The sequence below is a fragment of the Neofelis nebulosa genome, chromosome 16, assembly GCF_028018385.1.
Source record: "Neofelis nebulosa isolate mNeoNeb1 chromosome 16, mNeoNeb1.pri, whole genome shotgun sequence".
NCBI classification, from domain to species: domain Eukaryota; kingdom Metazoa; phylum Chordata; class Mammalia; order Carnivora; family Felidae; genus Neofelis; species Neofelis nebulosa.
In genome coordinates, this window is record NC_080797.1 from 26,367,721 (window position 1) to 26,385,949 (window position 18,229).

Sequence of the window (18,229 nt, forward strand, 5' to 3'; positions counted from 1 at the left end):
GGGTTGGGTTGGAGGGTGGTTTCACAGTTTACCACCCGGCGCGGGTCACTTGCCTGGGAAGGCCGGTCTGGGGCCCAGGACCCCAGAGGAAATCGCCTGCCTTCTTGCCAACTTGGCTTCCGTCCCAACCACCTGTGAGCCCCAAAGTTGATCAGCTTTCCTCTTGCTCTCTTCCCATTCTGGCCCACGTCCACTATTACTGGAAAACCTTGGGCATCTTGGAGTTTCCTTCTAAGTATAGTATAACTGTAATAATCTTGTATTTGTCTAGGGATTTTCAGGTTGCAAAGCCCTCACTCATGTTCCCTAAAGTAAGCCCCACCCCAGACTATGACATAGGCAGACTGGCTTTATTTCTGCTTTATAAATACGTGACATGGCTTGTCCAAGGTTGGAATTTGTATCAAGACTCAAGTCAGAACACAGGTCTCCAGAATCCTGGTAAATGCTCTTTTTGTAGGAGAGGTCTTGGTCATTTGTAAAACACTTGCACGCACTTGATGATCAACGAACAGGTTGACAGTTATCACTATCGTTATCATAGACCTGATCTTTGGCCACTCATGATTTTGGAGTGTGAGGACTCCCAAGACTTGGTCATCCTCCACTCTTCTACAGAAGGTGGAAGTGATGGTTTCCTCTCTTCCTACACCTCCAAACGGTTAGAGCCTAAAGATGCCATTTGGGGACCAGATGAGTAGGACTTAGATTTTCCTGAAAAGTGAAGCAAGTTGCCTGTGTGCCACATCAACAGAGATCTGAGTGACAACCGACTGGCAGGACAGCCGCCCTGGAGCTGCCTGACACACCCAGGCTCCAGAGGGCTGTGCGTGAGCTGCCGTGCCTTATTTAGTGCCTGCTGTTGATGCCTTCCTTCTGCAGGGAGAACTGCCTGATTCCTTTCCTCTAGCACCCTGTTTGCCCTCCACGTGGTGGGACGTAACCTTTACTGTCAACATGAGAACTTTTAACTGATCCTGACATTGTTCTGTGCCCTTGACGTTCTGCCTAACATCTGGGAGATTGGAGAAATGGTGGGATGCTCTGACGGAGGAAGGCTAAGCCCATACTTGGGACCATATTCACAGCTACTATTTGTTAAGGAAGATAATCTCCCAAGGATGGCATTGATCTTTCACACCCTAAGAGACATTTAGAAAGTAAACTAATGACCTACCTCAATATTGCTAATCATCTGCACACACCTGTACCTAGCACCTATTAGGCACTTACTAGATCTTTACGAAATGACCTCCTAAAGGCCCTCAGTCTTTATGTGCCTGCCAACATTAGGATCACCTGAAGGATTTGTCGAACCATGAACCTTGAGGCCTCACGTAGAGAGTTTGTGATTCATTCAGTATGGAGAAGGGCTAAATAATTTCTGACAAGTTCCAGGTGATGCTGGTGCCTTGTGGAGACCATATTTTGAAAACCATGATCTGAAGCAGAGGCAGGCAAAGTTTTTTGTTGTGTTTTGTTTTGTTTTGTTTTGTTTTGTAAGGGCCAGATAGCTAATATTTTAGGCTTTGTAGCCATGTTTTAGGCTTTGTGAGCTCCATCACAACTACTTAACTCGGCCATGGTAGCCACAGAAAATATATAAATGAGTGAGCATGGCCGTGTTCTAATAAAACTTTATTTACAAAACAGGTAGTAGGCTTGTTTTAAAAAATGTGTTGAAAATATGAAACTTTGTTTGAAACTATGTTAAGATCCTGGATGGATTTTTTCAAAGCTCTTGGATGGGAATCAGTGTTAAAGATGCAAACGTTGGTCGGATCCTATCTGAGCCCTTCCCTGGCCACGTGACTTTGAAGGTCACTAATGCCTCTGCAGACTGAAGATAATAATACAGTGAAAAATGAAATGTTAACATGTATCAAGTCTGGTGCTTGCATGTTTAGTGTAATATTCTTTATAAGATTCTGCGTGATTGAAATATTCTAGAATTTTAAGTTTTATGACTTTAAAAAGTAATTATGGTTGATGCTTGAACAACATAGATTTGAACTGCATGAATCCACATATACATGGATTTTGTATTACTTTCTCTTCTGTTTTTCTTAACATTTTTTTTCTTCTAGTTTCGTTACAAGACTACGGTATATATGACCTATAGCATACAAAATATGTGTTAATCGACTATTTTATGTTCCTGGTAAGGCTTCCAGTCAACTGTAGGCTATTAGTAGTTTGGGAGGAGTCAAAGTTATACATGGATTTTCAACTGTGGGGGAGTGGGTGTCGATACCCCTAACTCCCTCCTCCCCCCCGCATTGTTCAAGGGTCAGCTGTGTAATTCATTGGCATATGTGGCCTAGATTTTAGACTCTAAAGTCAACCAAAAGATAAGTCATCTTATAGAATCAAAATCACCTTTGGAATTCCCTCAAGTCACCACCAGCATCTAGGCTTTTAGAAAGTCAAAAGCCAAGAGTATCTTTCTTTCGTGTATACACAGCACTAGACTAACGGGATAAGTCAAGCTTACCTTGTCTGCAGTGGAGCTGTTGACCTCGTGCCCATCCCCAAAACCTTGTTCCTCTTTTGTCTTCTCTTAATTCAGTCAATGGCAGCTCTGTAGTTACAGCTGATTGGGCCGCCAAAAATGATTCAGGAGGAGGAATTCAACAAGGAAGTGCCCTGATAAACAGACTTGAGTATGAATTTTTTTTTTTAAATGTTTGTTTATTTTTGAGAGAGAGCAGGGGAGGGGCAGAGAGAGAGGGAGACACAGAATCCAGAGCACTGTCAGCACAGAGCCTGATGCGGGGCTTAAACTCACAAACCGTGAGATCGTGATCTGAGCCGAAGTCAGATGCTCAACCGACTGAGCCACCCAGGTGCCCCTGAAATTTTTTTTAATATTTCAAGTAGGACATGAAAGTCTTTCTGCTCAACCCTCTACGTTTGCGTATTAGTAATGGAGGTCCAAGAAGCAGAGGCGCTAATCTACCCAGATAGACCCACCCAAGCATTTAACAAGACTGACTTGTCTTCGTAACAGCTCTGTAAGATAGGTACTGTTAATTTCCCAGTTTGCAGTTGTGGAGGAAATGATATTTGTCCGAGGTCCCGCTTCTCGGAGGTAGTCACCCTGGAACTGAACCCAAGCCGTCTGACTGCAGGGCCCATGCTCTTTACTTACTCTGCTAGGCCGTATATAATGTTTAGTTCCTTATCTGCGATCTGTCTATGGATTGAGGAACAGAAAGGCTATTTGAGAGAAAGCTGTTTTGTACCTTCAGTAATTTGTATGTTATGCTAGGGAAAGTAATGAGGTGGCAGCAGGGGGCCATGGGGAGTATACTTTCAGTGCATCTCCAATTTTCACCTGATTACCTTGGAGCTTCCCTGTGCAAATGCATATAATGTTACGGGAAATAGCGCAGAAGCAGGAAGATGTCTCTGTTGGTTTGGGTGCATATCTGGTCTTAATATTGTACTTCTAGAAAACTCGCCCAAAAGGAGATCACCCATACTCCATTAAGCAGATCCAGGATCATTCCGTTCAGCTTCACAAATACACCCTGATTTTGTATCTGCCTTGTGCTGCAGCCTGTGCCAGGCGCGAGAGACCCAGCAATAAGTACCATGGCATCTAAAACACTGTGCTTGCCCTCCAGCACTATTATGATTCTAGGTCCTGAGGTGGTAACATTGGTGAAAACCCTGGTGTGTGGAAATTACACCCCATAAAGAAAGGAAACATGGGTATTTCTTATATGGCTCAAAGTGGGCAGCTCATAAAAACTCAACGTGGCAAAGTCACCACCACCCGTGCAATTATCCCAGAGAATGGTGCGCAGTCTGGTTCTATTGAACCTCGACGTGGGGAGGGGAAGAGGCAGGGCCTGAACTTGGCTTAGTCCAAAAATGTGTTTCTTTCATGACTGGACTGAACAATGCGCTTCTTCTCCCCACCAGGACCCCAGGAGCAAGCACAAGTTTAAAATCCACACTTATGGAAGCCCCACCTTCTGTGATCACTGTGGGTCATTGCTGTATGGACTTATCCATCAAGGGATGAAATGTGACAGTAAGTAAGTTTTCTTTTCCACTAGATCAGGTGAGGCTCTGCTGTGTACGTGCAGGGTTTGCAGAGCACTTCGGGTTTAGTAACTTTTCAACACGAACTCATCAATAAAAAAACCCTATTCGGGGGCACCTCGGTGGCTCAGTCGGTTAAGTGTCCGACTTCAGCTCGGGTCATGATCTCACCATTCATGAGTTCGAGCCCCGCGTCGGGCTCTGTGCTGACAGCTGGGAGCCTGGAGCCTGCTTCGGATTCTGTGTCTCCCTCCCTCTCTGCCTCTCCCCAGCTCATGCTCGCTCGTTCTCTCTCTCAAAAATAAACAAACATTTAAAAAGATTTTTTGAACAAATAAAAAGAACCCATTCAAATACATACCACACCAGAAAAGTATAGGATCGCTCCACTGTCAGTGTTCTGATTTATTAAACTACTTACTTGCCTGATTGTGAACCCCCCTCCCACACACACACAAAGAACACCCGATTTATAAATGAAGTTAGTACTGTCACAGTTTTTTGTGGTGGAAATCTTCCATCACTGTAAAATGCAGGCTACTCAAACCCCAAAGCAAATGCCATGTGTTGAAGGTAGACTCCCCCGCCTCCAGATTCCACATTTGGTTAGGCTTCACGATAAGCTAAGCAACCCTAGTCATTATCTTCCTGTGTCTCTAATTAGTGGGTGGACTGTGGAAAAATCCAGTAGGCTCCCCTTAAAACTGAAACTACAATGAAAATTAAAACCAGACATCTTAAGTTTGCTCACCCTGCACGTTCATGGACAGATTAAGTTTCTGTCAGTCCGGTTAGAGATGCAGTCACGAAGACCATGGACAAGGAAGGCATCAGCCCCCCTGCATTCTCCTTTTTTGCCCTGCATGTATTGTCATCAAGCACCAGGTAGAAGGAAAACAACTATGGAAACTCTTTGTTTTGATCGTTCTTATGAGATTCTCCAGGCCGTTTATCTGTTTCAATAATGGTTTCTACTTTTAGGACACAAAAAGGTAATTACCGAACCTGTTTTTCTGGTAGACAGGAGAGTGTTGGGGAAACATCAATATATTGCCATTCATTAAATGTTGCTATTATGGCCAAAAGCTTTGTGTGTCCTGCATGGAACGAAGGCGGTGTATATACAAATCAAGGTTAAGTGAACGTTATAGAACAGATGGATGGTTTCTCAGCACATGGGGGTTCTTCACCTTAGAGAGCTGTCAAATTTAATAGCCTAAACAAAACCTTTGTGATGATCCAGACCGGTGGTTTTCTGTGTTTTGAGAAACCCTGGGATTCCAAAGACATGGTTTTTCAGGGATTCTGCGAATGTGAATTCTAAGTGCATTTGTAAATACACTCCTAAGTATTTTAAAACTTGGAACAAGAGTGAACACTTCATTCAGTGTGTTACACACTCAAGCTTGACAAGTTGGAGATGATGGTGGAGACCGTGTTCTGCCAGCTTTACTCACGGGGCTGAGCGTGCAGCCAAGTTTCTGCTGCCGAATCCACTTAACCGAAGGGCCAACCCGGTTGTATGTTGTCGAACGACATTTACCATCTCTACATATGCTTCTGTTCTGAGTCTGGATTTGGGGCTGCGGGACAACTGTAACAAAGCACAGAAGTAAGTGCCCTGTCAGGGCTGAACCGAGACAGCTGGTTTCACGGTTCTGTTTGGACCAGGGGGCTCTCTAGGTTATCCACGAATGTCCTTATACCAAATAAATGGTACCAATTTGAATCTGTTAACTAGGCTTATGCTAATGAAGGAACACTCATCTGGTTTATATGTTGGGATTCTGCTTAAGATTTTGTTGGAAAAATGGGTCCCGCTACTAAAAAATCTTGAAAGCCGCTGGACTGGGCCAGTGCTTTTGTTTGGTTTTGTTTTGTGGTCAGCTCTTTTCCTTGGAGTCGTATGGCTTCTGGGGCCTGTGCTCCTTCCTCAAGGGAAGCCAAGAAGCTCACGGGTGCCAGGACCCCAACACCTCCCTTAACTTCCGCAGAGAAGGTATCTCTTTCTGTGCTTCACATGTCGTAGGGTTACAATACTGTGTGCAATTCTGCTTGGTAGGGGAACGACCTTAGCAACCACTGTCCAGAGCAGCCACTTGGTTTGCAGAGTAGGAAATGGGATCAGACGGAACACTTGAGTTTTCCAAGATCTCAAAGCTGCTAATGGGGGAGTCAAGACAGGGATACAACCCAGGGCACTTTTGCGTCCCTGTTGTGCCTGTCCTTTGCAGAGAGGCTGGCGTTTATTTCTTCCAAGTTACAATTCTGCCCAAGCACTTACAGATAGGATGTGGTTAATACAAGTCCGATGGATCGCACACCTTTTCAGAAGCGTTTCTATTGGCTGCCTCAAGGTGCTTGATTCTGAATGGTTAGCTTCAGAAATAGAAACCTAAACAGAATTCACGTTTGTGAATCGGCTGATTGTCCTTTCCTCATTTGTGACCATTATCCTCCTTTCCGCCTTGAATTAAAGCAAATCTATGTTATTTGCGATGCTTTTTGCAATTTACCTCACCATGTTAAACACTCAAAATGAAACGAACACGAAGGCTCCACCTTGATGCTACGGAAGAGCCTCGTAGCATCCCGTTGGGGGCGTGTGAGGAGTCCGGTGGCCATCGCTCCTCTTGGCAGCCTGAAGGGACAAGGACGATAGAGCTGGAACACCTACACAGGCACTCATGTTTGCGTTCAGCACACAGGATTCTCTCCAGAGTTTCTTTGGTTCACGGCACTAAGACTGATCTTTTTATTCCTCCCTATCTCACCCACGTAATGTCAGCTGGTAAGGAATGGCTCAGCATGCCAGGCGTGTATTTGTTTTACTTAGAATAATATTTAAATATTTGAAGACAGGTTTAAAATCTCAAATACAAGTTCTTTAAAAAAAAAAAAAAAAAAAAAAAAAAAAAAAAGAATGCAATGTACCGAAGCCTTCTCAGAGATAGAGTTAACTAAGGCAAGAAATTTTCCAAACTTCCTGTACTCGCCCCACGGACTCATATTCTTGCTGAGTGGTCAGCTCAGAAAGGCATAAGAAATTATTTGGCAAAGAATATCTATCCTCTGTTTAAAATGTGCATATAATTTGCCTCTGCGTGCATGAAATACTAAGCAGTCTGTGCTTTGTATGCATTTACCTGTGTGCGTTCTGTACAGTGTTAAATATCTGAAGCATCCACAGATGAGCAGGCAGGGGTATTTTGCTTCAGTTAAGACTGGACAAATATGGCACGGGTATTTTAAGGATATTGTCACACGGAGCCTGTGTGGTAAGGGACATCTGCTAACAGTTCTTGGTGTCACCAAAAACATTATAGCAAAGTATCGAGTTAGAGGGTAGCTCATTTTCACTTGTGCTCATACAGCAAAACACTGAGGAGGTGATGGTTTGAGCCCATATGTCCAGCCTTACCCTTTGCTTTCTTGATTCACAGCCTGTGATATGAACGTGCACAAGCAGTGTGTGATCAATGTCCCCAGCCTCTGTGGGATGGACCACACAGAGAAGAGGGGCCGGATCTACCTGAAGGCTGAGGTCACCGATGAAAAGCTCCATGTCACAGGTAAGGCATGCTCGTGGAGGTGTGAGGCATGCGCAGCTTCTCCGAGGGCGTTGGGGTCAAGGTCAAGAGGGTCCGTCGCCGCCTCGGAGCTGGTCAGACTCCGAGCCACCGATTTCCCATGAACACGCCTCCCCAGAGACCACACTGTGTGCCGACTTCCCAGCTGCTCCAGTGCCTTAGAGTCAGAACTGCCGTGGAGACGGAGGTGCTCTGACGGCACGGCCCGTGTACCGTCCCCCGGTGACAGGGGGACAGGGAAGCCAATTAAACAAAATGCTGTCGGTGGGAGTACACCAGGGTGGGGGGAGATGGGTGGATGATCCAGATGTGTAATGGCCTCGGGCTGCGGTGACCCAATCAGCCCACCCTCATGAGGACACCAACAGGAAACAGGAAACAGCCATCACGTTATCGAGTTATGCTTCCTCTGCATCAGGTGCTAAGACCTTCACCATAGATCGTTGATTTAGTCCTCTCAACCACCCGCACAGTGGCCTCATTTCCCAGAAGAGGAAACCGAGGCAGAGAGAGGTGAGAAATTGGGAATGTCACAGAGCAGGTGAGGAGCCAGGGTGGAACTGTGCCATTTCGACTCCAGACCCCCTGCTTCTCCTTGTGGCACCAAGGGTGCCGCCTGTAAACAGTGCAGTCGGGGGACCAGGATTCCCCGCCCACGGCCCAGAACATTCCCTCCCCGGGGCTGTGTCTGTGTGGGCTGTGCCAAAGCATGGCCTTTCCTTTGGTTTCCCACCAGATCCACTCTGGGTATCTCCACAAGATACCCAGAAACGAGTCGTCCTAGAGACTTGTTGGCCCGGGACTCATCACGTGTCCTCAGACACTTGGCCGATCTCTTCTGTGGTCCACTCCGTGTCGATTTATGGTTTTACGGTCCAAGTCAGCCTTCTGCCTTGTTTCTGTGTCCTTGGGGTTCCCTCATGTGCTACCATACCCTCTCTTTTCTCTCCCAGGGGTGTTCGTTTTCATTTGAATAGCGAAGGTATTACGTTTCCATTTGTATTTAGAAAGTTTAAGCTATCAAACAAATGGAAAGACCGTGTTGTTATTTATTTGTAAATAACGGAAGGTACTGTAGAAGGAGGACTGGCAGGGTCCCTTGAAGGGGGTGGGGGGTGGGGAGAGGAGGAGTTCCAGAGGAAGCTCACTGCTGAAAACATCCTCACGTATTTCTTAGTTTGAAAAATAATCCACCTCTCTACCCAGTGCTGCCCCCTCAGGTAAGAATTTAGAGAAAAATCAAAAGATGTTGAGGTGCTGCTAAGAAAGGGTCAACACACTTCGCCACTGGGGTCACCTTGTGAAACAAACCAAACGTCGCTAAGGGTCAAGACCGATTTATGAATCACATCCTTGTCATGGGCACACAATCTCTTTTGAACTTTTGGTTTTAGGGACGTTCCTTCATTTTCTCAGACCATTGCTTTGCACCCTCGCCTCTGGGGCCGCGGCTCTCACCTCCGTTTCCCTTTGATTGGACTGGCGCTGCTGGTGGGGTCCACTCTGCCCTCTGGGCTGGCGGCCAGCGCCCCTCTGGCCTTGAGGGCACCAGTGCTGTCTGCCCGGAGGAAGTGAGGCTCCTTGGGGGCCATGAGAACGTCCCCCGGTGACAGGGGGACAGGGGCCATGCCTTGGGTGCCATGAGAATGTCGGTACCGTCACACCTTTACCCTTGCTCTCTTTTCTACTGAGGCTCTTGCCTCGTCGAAGTCATGTGCTGGGAGCAGGGAGTGTGCAGTTTGGGAGAAAATGACCATAAAGCAGTGCGTGGTAAGGGATTCAGAAGCATAATGTAGACTGCCTATTGGCTAAACATTTCAGTGTTTTTCCTTCGCTTTATAAAGCTACTGCTGTTGGCAACATAATAGGCATCGCAGGTGAACAGTCGGAGCCTAATTGTGAGTTGCACAGCCCACTGTGAGACCGGAATGCCGGGGCAGGGTTTTTAAGTGTTCAGCTCTCATTCATCCTGTTTCCGAATACAGCAAAGCACCCTGCACCCTGCACCTGCCCCATGCCTTCTCCTGGCATAAAAGCAGCAACCGTGTGGTGCTGCCCGGGTTTTCCGCAGTCTACTCCGAGCCTTGAGGGGCTTGCACGTGTAAAACTGCACGGAGGGGCACAGATGCCTGGCTAGAGTGGCACAGGGTACAGAAGAGAAAGGTCAGGTCCCATCCTGCAGGGTCAGCAAGGAGTGTGGTCCTAGGGCTCCCACACTAACTGCCCCACCACTGCCTACAGTTGAACCTGATTCACAACTGTAAGATCATCTTAGGAGACAACACCCTTCATTGAGTTACACTTTTCACGCAGGAAAGCCAACGAGCATAGCTTACGGCAACAATCTAAGTCAAGTCTCTTGAGAATTAGTCTAAAATGTTTTGCCTAGATCTACTCTAGGAATGTGAATCCAGCAATGGCTTCATAATAATGGCAACAGCAGCTAACGTGAGTGGTGCCCACAAAGGAGGTACTTCCTTTTTTTTTTTTTTTTTTTAATTTGAGAGAGAGAAAGTGGTAGAGAGGGGCAGAGAGAGAGAGAGAGAGAGAGAGAGAGAGAGAGAGAGAGAATCTCAAGCAGGCTCCACACTCAGCACAGAGCCCAAAGCAGGGCTCAATCCTATGACCCTGGGATCATGACCTGAGCTGAAGTCAGGAGTCAGACGCTCAACCAGCTGAGCCCATCAGTGCCAAAGGGCCATTTTCTAAGCACCTGGCATAGTTAAATTCTACGAACCTGTGTGGAAGTTTACTTTGTTACCCTTACTTTATAGATGAAGGTACAAAAAAATTAAGTGACTCATGCCAAGTCAAGTAGGTGGGAAATTTAGTAGTTAAGTGTTTAATTGCTAGAAGTAGAGAGATTTCAACGATAGTGTCAGTAAGAATTGGAACCTCGTCTTAATTCTGGCTGCTATAATAAATACTATAGACTAGGTGGCTTAAACAACAAACATTTCTTTAGCACGGCTCTGGAAGCCGGGAAGTCCAAGATCAAGGTTCTTGGTAAGGATTCTTATTTTGGTTTGTAGATGATTGTCTAGCTATGTCATCACTTGGGAGCGGAAAGAGAGAGGAAGTAAGCTCTTTGGTATGTCTTCTTATAAGAGCACCAGTCCCATCATGAGGTCCCTGCTGTCATGACTTCATTATTTCCCCAAGGCCCCATATTCAAGCAGTTAGGGGTTCCCATCACCTTAGGGGTTAAGGATTCAACATATGAATTCTGGGGGGACACATAATTCATAGCATATCTATTTTTTTAAAATATGGTTATCGTTTGTGTCAAGGAAACCTAATCCTAAGTAGGAAAAGCCCCAAACTCAAGGAACTAAGTAATAATCATTTGCCCAGAACTTTTAATTTAGAGTAATTTGAGATTTTCAGAATCAGAGTTAACCTTAATGTAATGAGACCACAAAAAAAAAACATAAGTAGAGCTTACCGTCCAAATGCAAAGAAAATAAAAATTCCAGTAGTACAGGGTTCCCTTCACCCAGTCCCCTTCTGCCATATTAACGTTCTTCTGTGACCATAGTTGAAGCATCAAAGTAGACACGTTTTTATTTTTATTATTTTTTGGATATTTATTTTTGAGAGAGCATGAGCAAGGGAGGAACAGAGAGAGAGGGAGACACAGAATCTGAAGCAGGCTTCAGGCTCCACACTGTCAGCACAGTGCCCGACGCGGGGCCTGAACCCATGAACCGTGAGATCATGACCCGAGCTGCAGTCAGATGCTTATCTGACTGAGCCACCCAGACACCCAGTAGACATGTTTTTAAATAGTACCTGATAAACTTCTAGAAAACAGGTGCCTGTGTAGCTGTAGTTAGTCACTAGAAATTGCTTTTAAAAGAGCCAAAGAGAAGACTTCTGATGTCTCTTATTCCAGTGGGAAAAGACTACAAGAACTACAGCGTGAAGCCCCTTTGGAGCAGAACCTACTGGTGATCCCCACCCCCCCCCCACCCCCCACCCCGCTGCATTACCTGCCCAACCTCCTAACCTAGTAGTTTCAGGCACAAGTTTGTCTTAACGCATTTTAAATAACAGTAGCTACCATTTATTGAGTATGTACTCTATACTTAGTGTTTATAAGACTGGACCTTTCTTCGTGCTGAGTGCTTTCTCTTCCTTGTTCCAGTGACCCCTCAAACAGTGCCACAAATTGCTATTATTATCCTTGCTTTCGAGTCGTGCGAATGAGCTGAGAGAAGGGAAGAAATTGTAACAAAATGGAAAGTGATGGCAGTAGAGCTCCAGTCCACGTCCGACGCCCCGGGGGGCTTTCAGCCCCGAGGCTGCGAACCTCCCAATTCTCTCCTATTAAAGGGGCTCCTTTTGAATAAATAGCAAGCCCATCTTCACTCCACAGGCTCTGTGAAGGTGCAGAAGGTCCAAATGTGAGACTTAAAGCCAGGGGAGAAAGAAAGTAACTTTAAAAGGAATTAATAGACAGTCCAAGCGCATGTAAAATTAAATGCTTGATTACGTGGGTGCTAAATGATACGCCACGGAGGAGACTGAGAACGGCAGACACTTGGAAGAACCCGGTATACACAGTGAACCATCACGAGTGGAGCTTATGTCCCAGTGCAAGTGCTATCTTGGAAAACGCTTTTAAACCCTGAGCAGCTGTGTTAATGGTTAGATCAGCTCATCTCCATTTTTACCTGTGCAGAATCGCTCAAATTGAAACTAATTCCCAAATTAAAATAGAAACTCCCAACAGACTCCTGCTTTGGGACAGAAATCTGCCTTTTGAAACCAGAGATGAGTTTCCTTTCTAGCTTGGTACAGTATTCATGGGAAAGGGCTCCACGTTAGTGGTATATTTTAATTTTTTTGCCTTTGGGCAGTGGCGCTGATGTTATCTGAACTGTGTCGTTTTTATTTCTTTCAATATGCGGTTTTAATAGGTTTTCTACATTCTTGTGCGCTCTTTTATTTGGGTTTTGGAGGAATGGTAAAAAAAAAAAAATTCCCTTGTGGGAACAAATTTTCAATTTAATGTTGTAAGTAAATGGAAAAAAGATCATATGCTTTACAGCTTCTCCAAGAACACATGTCTCCCACAAATAGATTATTCTGCAGAAGAGTCTCATTTTCTCAAATACTCTGGGTGGTTAATTTGGCGTGGAGATCGAAGTTCTCCACTGAGTTCTGTGGGGGAGGGGAGGGCCTGGGGCAGGATCTGGGGCTCCCTGAAGCAGAAAGGTCACATCCTTCTCTGCCTTCTGAGGCTGTGTGCATTTTGGTGCCCATGCCTCACCACCCCAGCAGTCGAAACTTGTGGTCATGGTATTGTTGTTGTTTTTTTTTTAACTTTTTTTTTTTTAATGCTTATTCATTTATTGAGAGAGAAGGATGGAGAACGAACAGGGGGAGGGGTAGAAAGAGAGGGAGACCCAGAATCCAAAGCAGGCTCCAGGCTCTGAGTCGTCAGCACAGAGCCTGATGCGGGGCTCGAACCCATGAACTGTGAGATCATGACCTGAGCCAAAATCGAAAACAACCAACTGAGCCACCCAGGCACCCCAAGTATTGTTCTTAAATTATATTCCCTCCGTGTATTTTTGTGTCTTGTTAGCACATAGGCTGCAGAGTCAAGGCAATGAGATTCAGTTTTGTGTCATAATCCTTTGATTCATCCATTTGTTAATACATCTATTGAACATGTGTCAGGCTCTCTCAAGGCACCAAGGAAGCAAAGATAATTAAGACATGTCTTTTATCGTGGAATGTGTGATCTTTGGAGGGGAGGGGGCAGGTGGAATTAAGTCATTTAAAAAAAAAATGAAGAATGACCGGTAGTGTGCCAGATGCCTTCATGGGTGGTCAGAGCTTGGGTGAGCGACACCTCACCTGCCCTGTGAAAGCTGCAGACAGCTTTATGTAGCAGGTGACCGTGAAGATAGGAAGGCATTTCAGGTACAGGTGCAGAGCTGTGGAAGGACATACCTTGTTCAGGAGGTTCAACACAGTCCAGGATTTGGCAAATTTTGAGTGTCAGGTGGGGAGAGCTGGAAGGAAATTTCTTTCCATTTTCAGGGGATCAGGGCTACAGTCCTCAGGTTTACAGACTGCACAGTTCTTAGGGGTCATGGAGTATGGGCTCTGGGTTAAATATGTCTTTTTGAAACAGGAGGATTTTAAGTTGCAAGTGGCTAGGTTTTCAACAAGGACAGAGCATCAGTCTCCAAGCCTGAACTCCGGACCTCACCCTGAGGTTCACAGTGACCCTCGACTTTCTTTGTCAATGCCGAGAAAGGGGGCGGAGCAGGTGGTCCACTGGTTCCTAAAAGCTTTGTAGGGATCTTTCCCCCAATGGCGGACGGGCTTGTGGAATAAAATAATCAGCGTGAGGCTGCCAGGAAGGAGGAGTTGGCCTGAGCTGCTTGCTTAAAGGAGAAGCTATTACTCAGAGGTGATTTCTACGAAATAAAATCTTGGCTGCGGGATCTGGATCCAGCCCAGGAGCACGATAGGTAACGCAGCCGATGGAGCTGGCCTGGGGTTTGGGATAGAGAGAGGTCAGCAAGATGCGGCTTACCCTCGGGTGTATCCACACTGTCCGTTACTGGTGAGACTCCATTGATCACCTAGTTTGGGTATTTTCCTCGACCCCTCCACTACAGAGGCACCTTTTTCTGTTTATAATTAATAAGAAGTCTGGGTGTCCTATTTGGAGACCAGCAGTCTTCCATCCAGGGGTCATAGCATCCACGGAGGGGCCGTGACCAGTTATCACATTCATGGTCGCACAGTGGTGACTCTCTAATTCTGCAGTTCCTTCTATGATCATTTGCTGGCATTTGTCTGAAAGAAAAGTTTTTCATTTACCCCCGCCCCCCACATTTTTTTTTTTTTTAATTTTTTTTTTTCAACGTTTTTTTTTTATTTATTTTTGGGACAGAGAGAGACAGAGCATGAACGGGGAAGGGGCAGAGAGAGAGGGAGACACACAGAATTGGAAACAGGCTCCAGGCTCCGAGCCATCAGCCCAGAGCCTGACGCGGGGCTCGAACTCACAGACCGCGAGATCGTGACCTGGCTGAAGTCGGACGCTTAACCGACTGCGCCACCCAGGCGCCCCCCCCCCCATTTTTTTAAGTGGCAGTTTGAGCCCACAAGTTCTTTTTGACTGTCAATTTTTTTCTGTTCAGATTATTCAAAATATGGCCAGTGAGAGCCCCCTTCACCTTTTGACATGACCCACCAGGGTTTATTTTTTCGTTTTTTCTTCTTGTTAACACTTCCTTTCTTTCTGGAACAGGAGAGTTCCCATTGTACTTCGTGTTTCTGAGTAACCCTGGGTACTTTTTTCTTTTTTTAACTGGGAAATAAGAATCCGAAGTCTAGGTGTCTAGGTGCTGGGGTGCTCCTTGCTCCTGGGGTGTTACGGCTTCTCAGTCCTTGCAGTAGACAGAGGGCAGAATCTTTTTGTTTTTTTCTTTTAATGACTGCACACTAGTGCCTCTGGTTCTGATTGTCCCGGGTTCTTCCTTACCTTTCTCCAGTCCTTTCTCTTCCACCTCCTGATCCCTGGTTCCTGATGACATCAATAAGTTTATCCTTTGCTCTTCCCCACATGATATGCAGCAGAATTTCAGAATTCATACAGTTACTGGTGACTCTAAGAACAATCCAGTTCCATAAAGTTCAAGATTCTATTGCATTTCTTGGGGCGCCTGGGCGGATGAGTCGGTTAAGCGTCCGACTCTTGGTTTTTGGCTCAGGTCATGATCTCACGTTTCATGAGTTTGAGGCCCCAAATCGGGTTCTGCACTGCCAGTGCAGAGCCTGCTTAGGATTCTCTCTCTCCCCCCTCTCTGCCCCTTCCCCATTCATGCGTGCCCACTCTCCTTCTCTCTCAGAATAAACAAACTTTAAAAAAAGGATAAACACGAGATATTATCGCAGTTCTTAAAAATCCTTAAATGATAGCCCACTAAGGGTAAATAGTCAAAATGCTGTCACTTGGATTTAATGTTTTCCAGTGAGTTCTGTTCTCCACTTGATACATGCTTCCTTAACCAGGTGACCAAGCTCTGCCTCCCCCACCCACGGCCAACTGAAAGGATGTGCCTCCTAGGGTGATATAACAGAAGATACACGGGGCGCCTGGGTGGCGCAGTCGGTTAAGCGTCCGACTTCAGCCAGGTCACGATCTCGCGGTCCGTGAGTTCGAGCCCCGCGTCAGGCTCTGGGCCGATGGCTCGGAGCCTGGAGCCTGTTTCTGATTCTGTGTCTCCCTCTCTCTCTGCCCCTCCCCCGTTCATGCTCTGTCTCTCTCTGTCCCAAAAATAAATAAAAAACGTTGAAAAAAAAAATTAAAAAAAAAAAAAGAAGATACACAGTATGGCCTATCAAGTATCTTTGCCAAAATCTGATAACCTGAATCTAATCATGGGGGGTATGAAGCAAATGAATCCAGATATTAGGACATTCTACTTGTTAACCAATCTGGACTTTTCAAAGTGCCTGAGTCTAGAGAAACGAAAACCGTCAATGGGATGGTTCTTGAGTAAAGGAACCTGGAAACATGGCAACCAAGTATAATCTGTAAGTCTTGATTGGGTCCTGAATCTAAAACAAATAGCTATAAATAGGACTTGGGGTGACAGTTTGGGGAGAATGTGAATCTGGACAGTATTTTAGATGTTTTTATCAGTGTGAAATTTGTGGACGATAATGGTGATGAGATTTTGGAGGGCATTATTGAAGTACTATTGGGGTGACTTTTCTTGATGTCTGCCACTTATCCTACAAATGGTTCGGGAAAAACAAAAAAACCAAAAGACTGAAAATACAGGTAGGCACATGCACGCCCACACAGAAAGCGTGTGTGGCAAAATGTTGATACATAGTGAAGTTAGATGAATGGCATACAGGTGTTTGTGGTACTGTTCTTTTGACTTCGCAGTTGGTTTGAAATTATTTAAACCAAACTCCCAGAACCCTGGGCAATGATAAGGTGGAACTTGTTGTTGCTGTCTGTGGAGATCACTCATAGCTGGAAGGAAGCCCCCAGGTGAGCCAACATCAGAGCTCCCGATGGGAATGCTGGTGGACTTGCAGCCGGTCAAAACACAAGTAGCAGATGTGGAAGAGGGGACCTTGGAGCAAAACAGAGAAACTACCAGTATTTCTTGAGCACCTGGGTCCTGTGAGAAGAGAAGGCAACGTCGATCAGTACTTTCCATGTACCGGGTCTTGATTGGAAGCCTTTTTGTATATGAATTCACCACAACCCTTCGAGAAGAGTGCCGTCGTTATCGTCATTTTGTAACTGGGGAGACAGGCTGAAAGAGCTCCCCGGGGCCTGCCCGAGGTCACGCAGCTGCAGAGTGGAGGAGACTCCACCCCAGGCCCCGGGCACCAGCCTCCCATACTCTCACGCTGCCGACCCCTGGCTCTGCTGAGAAATTACGTACCAGCTCACGACCCCTTCCCTTCGGCGCAGACGCGACCCACACAGTTGCTGAAGTGTTTGCAACTTCACATTTCCGCCCTGCAGTTAACTGACAGGGGAGACTACTCTGTGACAGTCCCGCGGCCCCTGTAATTCCTACGGCGCCGTTGGCACCATCGTGAGTGAGGGTCTGTCGTCATTGCCCCCCAGCCTCCGTTTCCCAAGGCTTAGATGATGGCTGGAAATAAAAATGGCAGCAGGGAATCTGGCTGGGAAAAAAAGGAATTAAAATGGGCAAAGAAGGATGGAAACAAATCCCCCCTCAGGATGTGTTCGGCCAGACATGTGACCTGCCCGTGTCCTTTCTCACCCTGCCATCGCTGGCTTTTTCTGACGGGCTCTGGTTCTTTCCCATTGTAGAGCCTTCCCCGCTCTCACATTCCCATAGTCTTGGAGGAACCCATCTCGGGCGGTCACCTGCCTTGAGCTTGCCGGTGCTTGACATCCCGGCACATCCTTTGCAAAAGAAAATCAGAACTGCGTCTAAGCTAAAAACACAAAGTAGTACACTTACCCCGGAAAAGCACTTGGACGTTGCCGCATTCAAATGCATATGTTTCCAGGTGATGCCTGGCATGTTTTCAAGGGGTTTATCTACTCTGTCTCCTTCCTCGACTGGCTATTCCTCAACATCACATGTCATATGTATGTGTCACCCCCTCATCAGCCAATACCTTGCCTGCCTCCCCAGCCTTATCCCTTGTGTCCCCCTGCCCCGAGCCACCCCCCCTTTGACACACTGTTCCGATGGTCGAGAAAGCTGTGTGCTGTTTTCCCAGGGGGACAGACTGTTTCCCTCCTCCTCACCTTTGCGTATGCCATGTCCCCCACTCTCTCAGGAACATCTTTTTCACACTCAGCTCCGGATATCTTTATGAAGCCCCTCCTAACATTTCCTACCTTGCCTAAAATTGACCACTTTCCCCCCAGGCCCTTTATAACATTTATAATGTGATTTCACTTACATTGATTTGCATGTTAATCTCTCTCTACCAGACCGTTGGCCCTTCAAGGACAAGGAGGTTGTCTTACCTCTTATATCCGGCCTAGTGCCTTGAACTGTGCCTAATGTGTTTGTTGGGCAGATGATGTTGATGGAAGTATCCAG

At 46.2% G+C, this 18,229-nt stretch overlaps 1 protein-coding gene across 3 annotated transcripts in view; it reads left to right on the forward strand.

Annotated features, from left to right (window-relative positions):
- PRKCA (protein kinase C alpha) overlaps positions 1-18,229 on the forward strand; it is a 401,449-nt gene that overhangs the window by 271,431 nt on the left and 111,789 nt on the right. For all 3 annotated transcript variants that reach the window (XR_009255428.1, XM_058705741.1, XM_058705742.1), the window contains 2 exons: positions 3,931-4,042; positions 7,497-7,625. Coding sequence is in view for 2 of the 3 variants with exons in the window: in XM_058705741.1 (XP_058561724.1) it covers positions 3,931-4,042; positions 7,497-7,625 (241 nt within the window). In the remaining variant the exon portion in view is untranslated. The remainder of the gene's footprint in view (positions 1-3,930; positions 4,043-7,496; positions 7,626-18,229) is intronic.